The 12,254-nt window shown below is 38.2% G+C and overlaps 1 protein-coding gene across 9 annotated transcripts in view; it reads left to right on the top strand.

Moving 5' to 3' along the window:
* Positions 1-12,254, top strand: part of LOC137564200 (protocadherin gamma-C5-like) — a 669,033-nt gene that overhangs the window by 116,133 nt on the left and 540,646 nt on the right. The window contains exon 1 of one of the 9 annotated variants that reach the window (XM_068277746.1): positions 6,678-9,110. The exons of the other annotated variants lie outside the window; for them this stretch is intronic. Within the exon in view, the coding sequence (XP_068133847.1) occupies positions 6,693-9,110 (2,418 nt within the window). The 5' untranslated portion in view covers positions 6,678-6,692. Of the gene's footprint in view, positions 1-6,677; positions 9,111-12,254 lie in introns of those variants that run through there. 9 annotated transcript variants of the gene reach the window in all.

The raw sequence follows: 12,254 nt of genomic DNA, 5'->3' as shown, positions 1-12,254 counted from the left end.
AAGACTAGCCCTAATAACTTGGTATGGGGATTTGGTCCAACTATATGATGGCATTTTGAAAGAAAAAAGGGTTTCAATAGTGACTGTGAATATTATAATTTTGCAAACTGCCACCAAGTATGCATGAATTTAGAAGCTTCTGCTTCTTTAGGCATGTAGGCTTCTATATGATCCAGGAAAAGTATACTGTGCATGGCTAGCAAGACTTGTTTGAGAGATGAAGGTAGAGTGTTCGTCCAGTGTGTCAGTATATTTTTCTTGGTGGCCATTAGCAGAACATATTCCAATATATTGGAGAATTGAGGGCAGTCAATATCAAGGGGTCATGGCAGAGATGGATTATGGTGAAATGTGACCCTAGGCAATTACCAGATGTGGGCCTTACCCTTGGGGACCACCTACATTTTTTGTACATTTTGGTGGAGGCTAGCAGTGGCTAGGCCCCTAGTCTCCAGGCCCTATGCAACTGCCTAAGTTGTCTTGTAGATGATCCAAGCCTGGGTCATGGGGATTTGAAATAGCATAGTAACAAGCCTTACTTGCAATTGTGATGAGTTATGGATAGTCATGCCAACACTTGGGCAATCTGGACCTGTAAGGAGTGAATTGAAGGGCATGACCAAACGAGGTGAACCATGTCAGGTCTGAGGGTATTGCACTTGGGGCATGATGATACATTTCCAAGTTTTGTTGTGGGTGATGGTGTACTCTCTGAGGAGGTTATAAAAGAAGGATGTGTTTAGTCAGGGAAAGTGCAAGTTGTCAGCTGGTTGCTGTAGCAAAATGTTTTAAAATTTCTTTTTAAGCTATAACCATTTTTTCATAGGAATAATGCTCTATAGGTTTTTATGCAGATGGGTATAGGGCATGTATAAGAGACCTATCAGTGACCAAGCTTGAGCTGAAAGACATGCTAGGTGTGTTAGTAAATTTGGATGAATTAGTGAACTAGTTATTAATGTGGTGACTAATGGCTGCTATATTATGTAATTGTATGCTAGGTAGATTTAATCCCTCACGATTCCTTCACACCTGAATTTCTTACCTCTCCATATTACGTTAGAGATAACAGAGTTTTGAATTATTAAGTTTACATTTATAAAGACAGGTATGTTAGTGAGGGACATGTGAAAAGTAAAGAGACTTTCATTGAATAAGGACCGGGGTTGTTCTGTCTGATCTGCGCTGCGTGGGCTCTCCAGCCCGCAGCGCAGATCGTGTGCAAGGCAGGGCGATCAGACTTCCCCACTAGGGAGATTACCTGCTGGGGGGGGGGGGTCTGATCACCGCCGCTCCGTGTGGCCGAGCGGGGGGGGGGGGGGGCATCCGCAGCGTTTTCTGCGCTCCCTTCCTCTCCCACCCTCTCCCTTTCCCTATGGGCTGCGCAGGACGGAAATCCATCCTGCACTGCCTAGGATACTATCAAATGACGGTGATCCCTGGCCAATCAAAGGCCGGGGATTGCCGATCTCCTTTACGGCGTATTGATGTAAACAGCTGGGATTTCTTCCCCGCGTGTTTACAATTAGTCTGCGATCGGCAGCTCACAGACTGTTCACGGAGACACTCTCCGTGAACTGACATGGAACGGTTTCCGTGGAAACACCACTTCTACCTGCCGACACCTAATGGCGGTAGGCGGTCGTTAAGTGGTTTACACGACTGTCATTGTCTTATTTCTATTTGTTCAGTCATTTGTGAAGTAGACAGTGAAACTTCAGTTAGTACTGGGTGATGTAAGCTATTTTAATTCTAGTAGCAGTAAAAAAGGGCGCATATGGCGCCGCCATAGACTGCAATGCAAAATATCAGCTATTGGGCGCCCGGCAGGAAATTTTGGCGCCCAAGAAATAGCAGTTGACGGGATCATGTTAACAAAAGTTTTTGTTTACAGAATAAGGTTTATTACAAATATCGTTTATAAATTAGTTTTGACCTTGTGTTTTTAAATTTTGCTTATAGGAGGTTTTACTTATTTTTTCATTTTTAAATTTCGCTTTTAGGACTGCAACAAGTAAATTTTCGTTTACACTTACTTTATCATTTTAAAATTCATTTTCATACGTATAATGCTTAAAGGGAAGGTCCAAGCAAAAAAAAAAATTGAGATTCACTTACCTGGGGCTTCTACCAGCCCCATGCAGCCATCCTGTGCCCTCGTAGTCACTCACTGCTGCTCCAGTCCCCCGCTGGCAGCTTTCTGACCTCGGAGGTCAGGGCGGAATTGCGTACATTTTTACACATTCCCGCTAGTGCAGGAACATTAACACATACATTTTTACGCGTTAGTCGTGAAACGCGTAAAGTTTTGTTCCTGCACTAGCTGGAATGCGTAAAAATGTATGCAATGTGTCCCTGACCTCCGAGGTCAGAAAGCTGCCAGCGGGGGACTGGAGCAGCAGTGAGTGACTACAAGGGCACAGGATGGCTACATGGGGCTGGTAGAAGCCCCAGGTAAGTGAATCTCATTTTTTTTTTTGCTTGGACCTTCCCTTTAAATATAGTTTTCAAACTATATGGTGGCTAGGGTTAGGCACCATCAGGGGGGTGGTAAGGGTTAGGCACCACCAGGGGGGGTGGCTAGGGTTAGGCACTACCAGGGGGGTGGGTAAGGTTAGGCACCACCAGGGGGGTTTAGGGTTAGGCACCACCAGGGGGTGGTTAGGGTTAGGCGCCACCAGGGGGGTCTAGGGGTTAGGGATAGGTACAGGGTGGGTTTTGTGTGAGAGTAGGGTTAGGTATAGTTACAGTACAATATTTGTAATATATACAATTTATTAAGTTATGTATATTTACACAAAGGGGTGGTTTAGGGGTTAGGGATAGAGATAGATCTGTGTGAGCCTACAGTCAGGTATAATTGCAGTAAAATACCTGTAAAATCTACCATTGTATTACTATGCTTAATACAAGTGTAAATATAATTTTTTGTTATAGACGCTATTTGACGTTTCATTTCCGAATTCGTTTTTTGTTATAGACGGTATTTGAAGTTTCATTTCTGAATTTGTTTTTTGTTATAGATGGTATTTTGCCATTTCATTTCCGTTTATTCAACCTATTTAGCACTACATTTTTATTTATAAGATATAAACGAAAAATATAGTTTTACATTACAACTTATAATTTTGGCTATATCCCACACCCTTTTTTCCAGGTGCCCTTTTTTAATGCATGCGCATGTCTAGTACTATTGTCCAGTGCCGCATAATATGTTGGCGCTTTATAAATACAATAAATAAATAATAAATAGTATGGAGTACAGATACCAGTTGTGTATGGTGTTCCTTCCAGGAAGGATGCTATCAACGATGACAGACAAATGTATCTGTACATATCATTTTTGCATGCCCCTAAGTTCCCGAGTAGTCCCACATTTTAGGGCAGCAGTGAGCAAACTACATTCAGGCCCACAGGTAATGTTATTCCGGCAGTCAAGAGACAGCGTGTCACATGATGCCCTGTTGTTATGGAGGCCTGACAGCAGAAGCAGCAACAAAAACAGAGTATTTTATGATTAGTTTAAAGCGAACCTTAAGTCAAATGAAAAAAATGAGATTTACTCACCTGGGGCTTCCCTCAGCCCCCAGCAGCCGATCAGTGCCCTCGCAGCTCCGTTCCGATGTCCCAGGACCCGCCGGCGAGCACTTCCGGTTTGCCCGTCACCGGCCGACAGGCATGGGAACGCGAGTGATTGTTCGCGTTCCCAGCCTGTATATCGCCCCCTATGCTGCTATTGCGGCCAGGAGAGTTATTTGGAGAGGTTGTATAATATAGGTTGGTAAAAATAGACACCTGACATTTTTTTAAACATTAATAACAGTTAGTCTGTAAGAGGTAAGATTTGTCAGGTTTCTTTGTATGCAAGTTAGTTGTCAAGTACACAAATGATTAATGTTTAAATGCTCTTGTCTATAATATCTGTGATATCTGATATAACAATCTGTAACATTAAATTCAGTTTAATTCAAATGTTTATCGTTTTTCTTAAACTATACTTTAGGTAAATTTGACTGGAATGTAGAGATTATGAAAGCTTTGACCATACTGGATGTAAATCCATTTTCTAAAATAGTTTGCAAATAATGAGATCTATTTTATGGCTAGGGTGGAGGAGCTGAAGTTTAAATTTGACCTTACTGTAGCAAAAATTCTTGCACTTGTGAAATAAATTATAAAGAAAAACACATTTATTTGGCATCCTCACAATAATTGTACTGTACCTGTAACACATTTTCCAGTGTCTGAAGCCTGGCACCATGGTAAATATTTAAATTTGTTTTATATATATCCCAGTTGAGCGTCCATCGTAAAGCAGACCTGGACTCAGAATTTCCTCTCTACTGAAAGATACGCAGCATAATAACCGTTAAAGAAAAACATTTCTTTGTTACAGCTGATACAAATCCTGCAATAAATATACACTGTTTTTATGTTCTGCGTTCATGGAAGCTGACATATTGTTAACATCCTGTGCTTTCAAATGAGCTTATCTGCCTCATCTGTTGTGAGCAGTCAGGTGGAATGGGGAGGTATCAAATTACAACTTGTGATTTCAAACAAATGAGGGCCAGTTAGACAGGTTAAACTCTATACATACATACAGGGTGCATTTCTGTGTTTTCCTTCTGTCCTGTGCAAGACTTCAGGCCTACTTTAAGGAAGGCCAGTGAGGCCACAATGTGACCTGACTTCTGCCATTCCTTTTTCTAGCAAAGTACTGGATTGTATTCTGTATATTCCAGAAAAAAACACAAGCACAGAAAAATAGCAGAAATATCATGAAAATGCAAAAATGGTACAGGTACATACTCCTGAAAGTGCAATTATTATTTATTCAGAGGCAATGATTTGTATAGATTTTTCACAATGTCAGGTTTTTTTTTTTGTATTTTAAAAGCAGTATTTTATCACACTAACAATTTTTGTCATACAAATAAAAAGATTATCACATATAGTATTTTTTGATTCTATGAGTGACACAATTGCAATAATCTTATTTAATATACACTCTAAAAACTGCTAAAATGGTAATATCTTACCATCCTAAAATAGATTGCTGTAGACATATATGTATTTTAATTGAATTTCCACTTAATGCCAGGCTGTATTAAGTCCATTCAATTGTAACCAGAAATACAGAGGCGCCAAAGTGTAAAATAAGATAAAATATTTAAAAGACAAGGAGGTCGTGGGTGGACTTACCTCCCTGATGCAGACACAAGAAAATGTCGGGTTTTCGACAGAAAAAGTTTTTTTTACACACTCCAATTAAATCGCAACGTGTTTCGCGGGTCTGGCCCGCTTCATCAGGCTTGTGAACAGCTTCAGTCAGCTTAGCGCCTCTCACCTCCCTGTCTTTTAAATATTTTATCTTATTTTACACTTTTGGCGCCTCTGTATTTCTGGTTACAATACTGTGTCCACCCCTGGTGGAGGGGAATTGCCCCCTTTCTTCTTGTCTACAGAGAGCGACTCCTTAATCCTGAGTGGGGACAGGTCTAATCTCCCCACCTGCCTATACAGTTGCCTGGAAGGTAACCCCGACTTGTGAGTATCACTCCTACATTTACACACCCACATTTAACTTCCAGTACATACTGCACCATAGTGGGCTCTCGGTGTCTCCCTCCCCCCATTAAGTCCATTCAATGTTTTGTCTAAGTTCAGTGCTGCAAACATTAATGGCTTTTTCCTCTTTGCTACCTTTTCTGCCTCTATTTTCAGATTAAAAACAAATGAACATTTTTGTATGTAATCCTTTCATAGGTTAGAGTGGATATTTTACTCATTAATGACACAAGGCAGGAGATTAGCCACTCTTTCCACTTAAAACAGAAACCAACAGTAATAATAGGCAAAAAAAGTTCATGTTAAACCGGTTCAAATATAGAAAATATTCTCTTTAAATTGTGTGTTTAATATTGAAGGAAATATTATGTGGATGCATTTGACAACAGAGTTCCTGTGTGTATACAAAAACATCTAGTATATAATATTTTACATTTTGCTGATATCAAATGCTATTCTGTTAATGACATATCAAAGTAAACTTAACTTTAGGTATAATTATTAATTTAATCAACCACATTATTACTTTGCTTTCCCTTCTGTTTTTTTTTCTTTTAATTGTTACTATGTTTTGTCTGAAAACATAAATATAACAGATTCATTTGAAATCACACATAAAAGTACTGTCTGGCTATGTGTGCTTTATACATTGCAATGAATATTTCTCTTTTTTGAAAATCATTTTGTTTTGTATGCAAAGGTAATGAGCTACATAAAGGCTTTACAAAGAATGATAGAAACATATTTTAGCTTCACCTTTACATGTAACAAAGAATAAAACTGGATTGATTACTAAGTGATAGTCATGGCAACTTATCAATGTTTTCATACTTTTTTCAAAAACTGTACTGTTTCATAACTGAACCTGCAATTCCACTGACAGACTCTGAGCGCCGCTGTAGGACTACAGTTGTATTTATTTTCATCTTAGATTTTCAATAGCTCTGTTTTTGTAGAGCATTTTCACAGAACAAGGCTGAAGATTAATACGCTATACTCCATTCTGTTGTCTGGTTTAAAATGGATCATTCTGCTAGCTATGAACATTAGAATTTGTTTCGATTAATGTCTCTATTTGGATATATAAAAGAGCACTGAGAAATGTCAAAGCAATAGGAGCTATGGATGTCCATTACTGCTATAGAAGAAGGAAGATGATCACATTTCAGGTTGTATGTTTTCTTTTTTCTTTTACCTTTCAACATATTTTGTCTCAGCTTCATTATTCAATACCTGAAGAACTAAAAAAGGGATCTGCTGTTGGAAATATAGCAACAGATCTGGGCCTGAATACAAAGGAATTATCACTTAGACATTTTCACATTGTCTCAAGAGGGAAAATGCAGCATTTTACAGTAAATCTGGAAACTGGAGAATTGTATGTTACAGATCGCATCGACAGAGAAGGGCTGTGTGGAATAAAGCAGAACTGTTTCATAAGCTTTGAAGCTGTGATTGAAAACCCCTTGCATTTGTATACGATAAAGGTGGAAATTCAGGATGTAAATGACAATGCACCAAGTTTCTCAAAAGATGTTTTTGACATAGTAATTAGTGAATCTGCTTTGCCTGGTGCACAACTTGTGTTGGGTCATGCGCAAGACATGGATAGTGGTACTAATTCTGTGCAGAGATATGCTATTGATGAAAACATGTTCTTCACACTTGGAGAAAAAGTTGCTTCTGATGGAATTAAATATCCAGAACTTGTTTTGGAAAAAGCCCTGGACAGGGAGAAGCAGAGTTCCTTCAGATTTACCTTAACTGCTTTAGATGGAGGTGATCCCCCTAAAACGGGCACAGCTGTCATTAACATTCAAGTTCATGATGTGAATGATAACTTTCCTAAATTTGACAGAGACACATATGAGATCAATTTAAGTGAAAATTCACCCAAAGGTTTTGTGATTGTCCAACTACATGCAACTGATAGAGATGAAGGATCCAACGCACAAATTACATATTCACTCAGCAATATTCCTGAAAATGCACGGGACATTTTTACTATAGATTCAAAAAGTGGAAGCATAATGGTAACAGGAGATATTGACTTTGAAACCATAGAAGAGTTCAAGATAACCGTAGAGGCAAAAGATGGAGGTGGGCTTGCTGCTCACTGCAAAATAAAAATACAAATAGCTGATGTCAATGACAATGCCCCTGAAATAACAATCACATCTCTTTCAGCTGCTATTCCAGAGGATTCACCTCCAGATTCAATTATAGCATTAATTAATGTTCATGACATAGACAGTGGGGAGAATGGATATGTCGTCTGTGAGATCTCTGACTCTTTACCATTCAAATTGATTTCATCATCTGACAATTACTATAAACTGATGACAACAGAAAATATTGACAGAGAGAGAATGTCTCAATATAATATCACAATAAAAGCTACAGATAATGGATCTCCTCAACTGTCAACCAGTATAACCTTCCAACTTACCATCTCAGATGTGAACGATAATGTGCCTGTCTTTGATAATACAAATTATATTGTGTATATTCAGGAAAATAACCCACAAGGGACATCAGTGTATAGGATTCATGCATCAGATTATGATATTAATGAAAATGCTAAAGTTAGTTATTCTATCCTTAGTAACAATATAGATGGCATCCCGGTGTCTTCATATGTTTCCATCAACTCAGTGTCTGGGGTTCTTTACGCTCAAAGGTCATTTGACTACGAACAGTTACGTGAATTTCATTTTCAGGTGATGGCCAAAGATAGCGGATCTTCACCTCTAAGCAGTAATGTCACAGTAAAGATATGTATCATTGATAGAAATGACAATGCTCCCAAGATTTTATACCCATCACCAGAAACCGAGGAATCATTGTTTGAATTTATCCCTCACTCTGCTGAGAAAGGTTATCTGGTGACCAAAGTGATTGCTGTGGATGGTGACTCTGGGCATAATGCCTGGCTCTCTTATCACTTCCTACAAGCTCCTTACCCATTATTATTTGTCATTGGTCAACAGACTGGAGAAATCAAAATAGGAAGAGATCTAAAAGATGTAGATTCTCTAAGTCAGAAGATTGTGGTTTTGGTAAAGGACAATGGGCAACCTTCTTTATCGTCCACAGTAACTTTAAGTTTGGTTGTTGCTGAAAACTTTCAGCAGGTTATACCAGAAATAAGAAAGCAACCAAAGAATACTGAAACATCTTCAAATACAACCTTCTACTTAGTAGTGTCTATAGCTCTCATTTCTTTTTTCTTTATTGGCACAGTTATGGTTACAGTAATTTTGAAGTGCAGAAAACCTAAAACACACACATCTTTTCAAACTTATAACAGACACGTGTATCCTCAGTTTACCATGGGATGTCCTTCTGAGATCAGTGACACAAGTTTACCCTTCCCTTTTTCGTATGATGTTTGCGTCACTCTTGACTCAAAGCAGAATGAAATTGCCTATCTGAAGCCAGTCCAGAATGTCCCCACAGATAATCTTATTGATACAGAGGATTCAACGGACAAGAATGACATACCACAAAATGGGCTTATATCAGCTTCCAGTACTCAGGTAAAAAAGCTTTATTAACTTAAAACGTGACTATAAAGGATTTGTAACTGTTCCTTGTTGTTTTTGCTTCTTATTGCATAACAGAGGATTTTCATGGTCAGAGACAGAGGAGGCTTTAGTACATGACAATGGCAAGTGCAGATTGGTGATCTCTGCCCTTTACCTCATCTAGCCACGCTTTGGAATTGCTGCGATCACCGGCGATTCTAAAAGCACTCGGCTAAATGCAAGTGAATGGAGCAGAGCTCACAAGAGAGATTGTGATTTGCCAAAATTGCAATCATGGGTTATAGGATGATTATGGGAATGATGTAATAGGGGCACAACCCACAAAGGAGCAGCACCACACATAGTACACATAATAGCTCTTATACTTTATTAAGTTAATAAAGTTAAAATGACAGAAAGGTTGCTATTAATACTATGTGTGGTGCCGATCCTTTGTGGTTCTGCTGGTTGTGCCCCCCCCCCCCCCAGTATGGGGGTGAGGATCTAGGCACACACTTTAAACCTTGGCCATTTGTGGGTGCTCCTGGACTCACATCTTCATTTAATAGAGGACAGTGAGGGCCCAAATAAATTTTCCTCTAAATCACTCTGAAATTGCCCGGTTTTAAGTTGCAAAACTATTTTGAGAGGGATTTTGCAATCACAAGTGGACACCCAACCTTAGTGTTTTCTTATAAAGTATTTATATGCCAGATTTTCCATTATTCGTGGTATCAAATCATAAGTATAAACATGATGCCAGTATATACAAGTCGTAAATGAGACTGGGTTCTTTCTTTAAGTTTCAGAGAAATCAGGTACAAACCTGAGTCTAGCTGCAATATAAACAAATGATCTGCTTTTTGGAATTAAATCAACAAATGGTGTAACTAACTGGCTCTATTCATGAAATATTTTGTCTATAATCTAATGTACTTTGTGGTGATATCCTCAATTTTATTTATATTTACAGTGTATAAATGTTCCACCTTCTCAACTCCTAATAATGCATAAAGATGTGTTCAGATGGCATAATTTCATGTTTATGGATAATATACTAGGAAAAGTAATTTGTGATTTATGCAGGAGAACAGAGGCGCCAAAAGGATAAAAGGAAGCTAAATGAGATTAAAAAACAAATTCTCAGTAAATAGAGGATGCCAGAGGTGCCTGGCTCTTCTACTGACCACATATGCTATTGCTCCGTTGTTATTGCCTGATAAAGCGGGATCAAACCTGCGAAACGCGTTGCATATTTGGAGTTCATAAATAAAATATATTGACTGTCTTTACTACAGTCGTTGTGTGTCTACTTGGAGGAGGTAAGTCCACCACTACCTCATCTATTTACCAAGAATTTGTTTTTTAAGCTCATTTAGCTTTCTTTTATCCTTTTGGCGCCTCTGTTCTCCTGGGTGGAGGGTTGAACCCCCTTTTTCTCATCTACAGAGAGCGACTTCTTATTCCTGAGTGGGGTCAGGAAAATCTCCCCACCTGCCTTTACAGTGGTTGCCTAATGGTAACCCTGGTTTGTGAGTATTAATATGTACTCTATCTAGTAACCATTTACCAGTACATATTACACTATTGGGGCTCTTGGTGTTCCTTGTTTCTAATTTGTGATTTATATCAGGGAAGCAATCCTTAAACAAGATAGAATAGCTATCCGGTTTCTATTACTCCCTAAGTAATACATGGTACAGGCAGCCACCTTCTCATGGCTTCATCCTTTACATAACCATGTTTATGAATGCTCAGGTCATTTGATAAAGTTTGAGCTGTTGAACTGTAAAGCAATTATTGCAGTGAATATATATAAAAACGTATTTCAGGAGATGTTTACTTGACACTTGACTCTTAATACATCTGCCCTCTGAAACAATTACACATGCTAAGTAATGGTTGAGGGCTCTGCCTCTGACACAAGGGACCAGAATTGAATCTTGCCTCTTTCTGTTCAGTAAGCCAACACCTATTCAGTAGGTGCCCTTGGGTAAGACTCCCTAACACCACTACTGCCTATAGAGTGCGTCCTAGTGGCTGCATTTCTGGTGCTTTGAGTCTGCCAGGAGTCAAATGTTCTGTGTCTTGTCTTGTCTCTCTATTCCCTCTCACTTGCAGCAAGCCTGGATACTGGCTAGTGAGTCTGTATCTTATGATGTTGCTTGTTTCATCCTGAGAACCTTTCTCTTCCATATTCGCCATGACATCTCCTATAGAACTTTGCGTTACTTGAATAACGGCATGGAAGTCTGCATATTTAAGAGGGTGCAACAGGTCTTAAAAAAATGTATATTTAGTTACATTTAGTTATTGCATTCCTCCACATTAGCTAATTATGATATTTTCTGCCTTTTGCTTTATTTTAAGCTGTGTCATCATTCATGATGTTTACAATACTATATGTTAATATATAAATATATATGAAATATGATAAGGGAAAATGCCAATATTCTTTTCAAATACATTTTCACGAAAGTATTGTTAAATTTGACTTTTGAAAATGCCATAGATAATCATTTTGTAATGTTTTAGCATTTGTCATGAATTTCAGCAATTAACCAATTTTACACTTTTTCATGCTAAAGTAAACAATATTTTGTGTGTTTTGCAGTAAAAAAAAATTAAAGATTTTTTGGTGGGTTTTTTTCATATTGCAAAAAACTATGTATTTTCGCAAACAAAAAGTGTCAAGATTGAAAAAGTAACACTGATATTATTCAAAATTATATTACAATATACCTATGGAGTAATAGCAGGCACCAGCTTTATGTTTTACAAGAAAAGTTGTTTTTTAAGTTCAGTTTAAATATTTTATTCTAAAATAAAGTGTTCAATCATCAATATTAGAAAAAAAATATTTGAAGTAAAATGTGTAAACTACACAACATACTTACAGTTTCAAAATAAAACATTCTTATACAATATTGTTTAGTTAAGTGTTAAAAAAATAAAAGTATAACCATGCATTGCAATTCCACAAGCAGCCTCAAAGTGTCACTGTTGGATTAAGATTGCATTTAAGTGTGCAGTTTCTGAAGACTCCTGAATTAAAATACAGTGTCAGTGCAGAGCCGCTGGAGTAGACACAACAGGAATTTTAGCCTGCTTTTTTCTGAAATACAGACCATCCTGCTGGACAGACATATCAGGAAC

This window comes from Hyperolius riggenbachi, chromosome 3 (assembly GCF_040937935.1).
Source record: "Hyperolius riggenbachi isolate aHypRig1 chromosome 3, aHypRig1.pri, whole genome shotgun sequence".
NCBI lineage: Eukaryota > Metazoa > Chordata > Amphibia > Anura > Hyperoliidae > Hyperolius > Hyperolius riggenbachi.
Note: the sequence above shows the minus strand (reverse complement) of the source record. Positions and strands in the feature narration are given on the sequence as shown.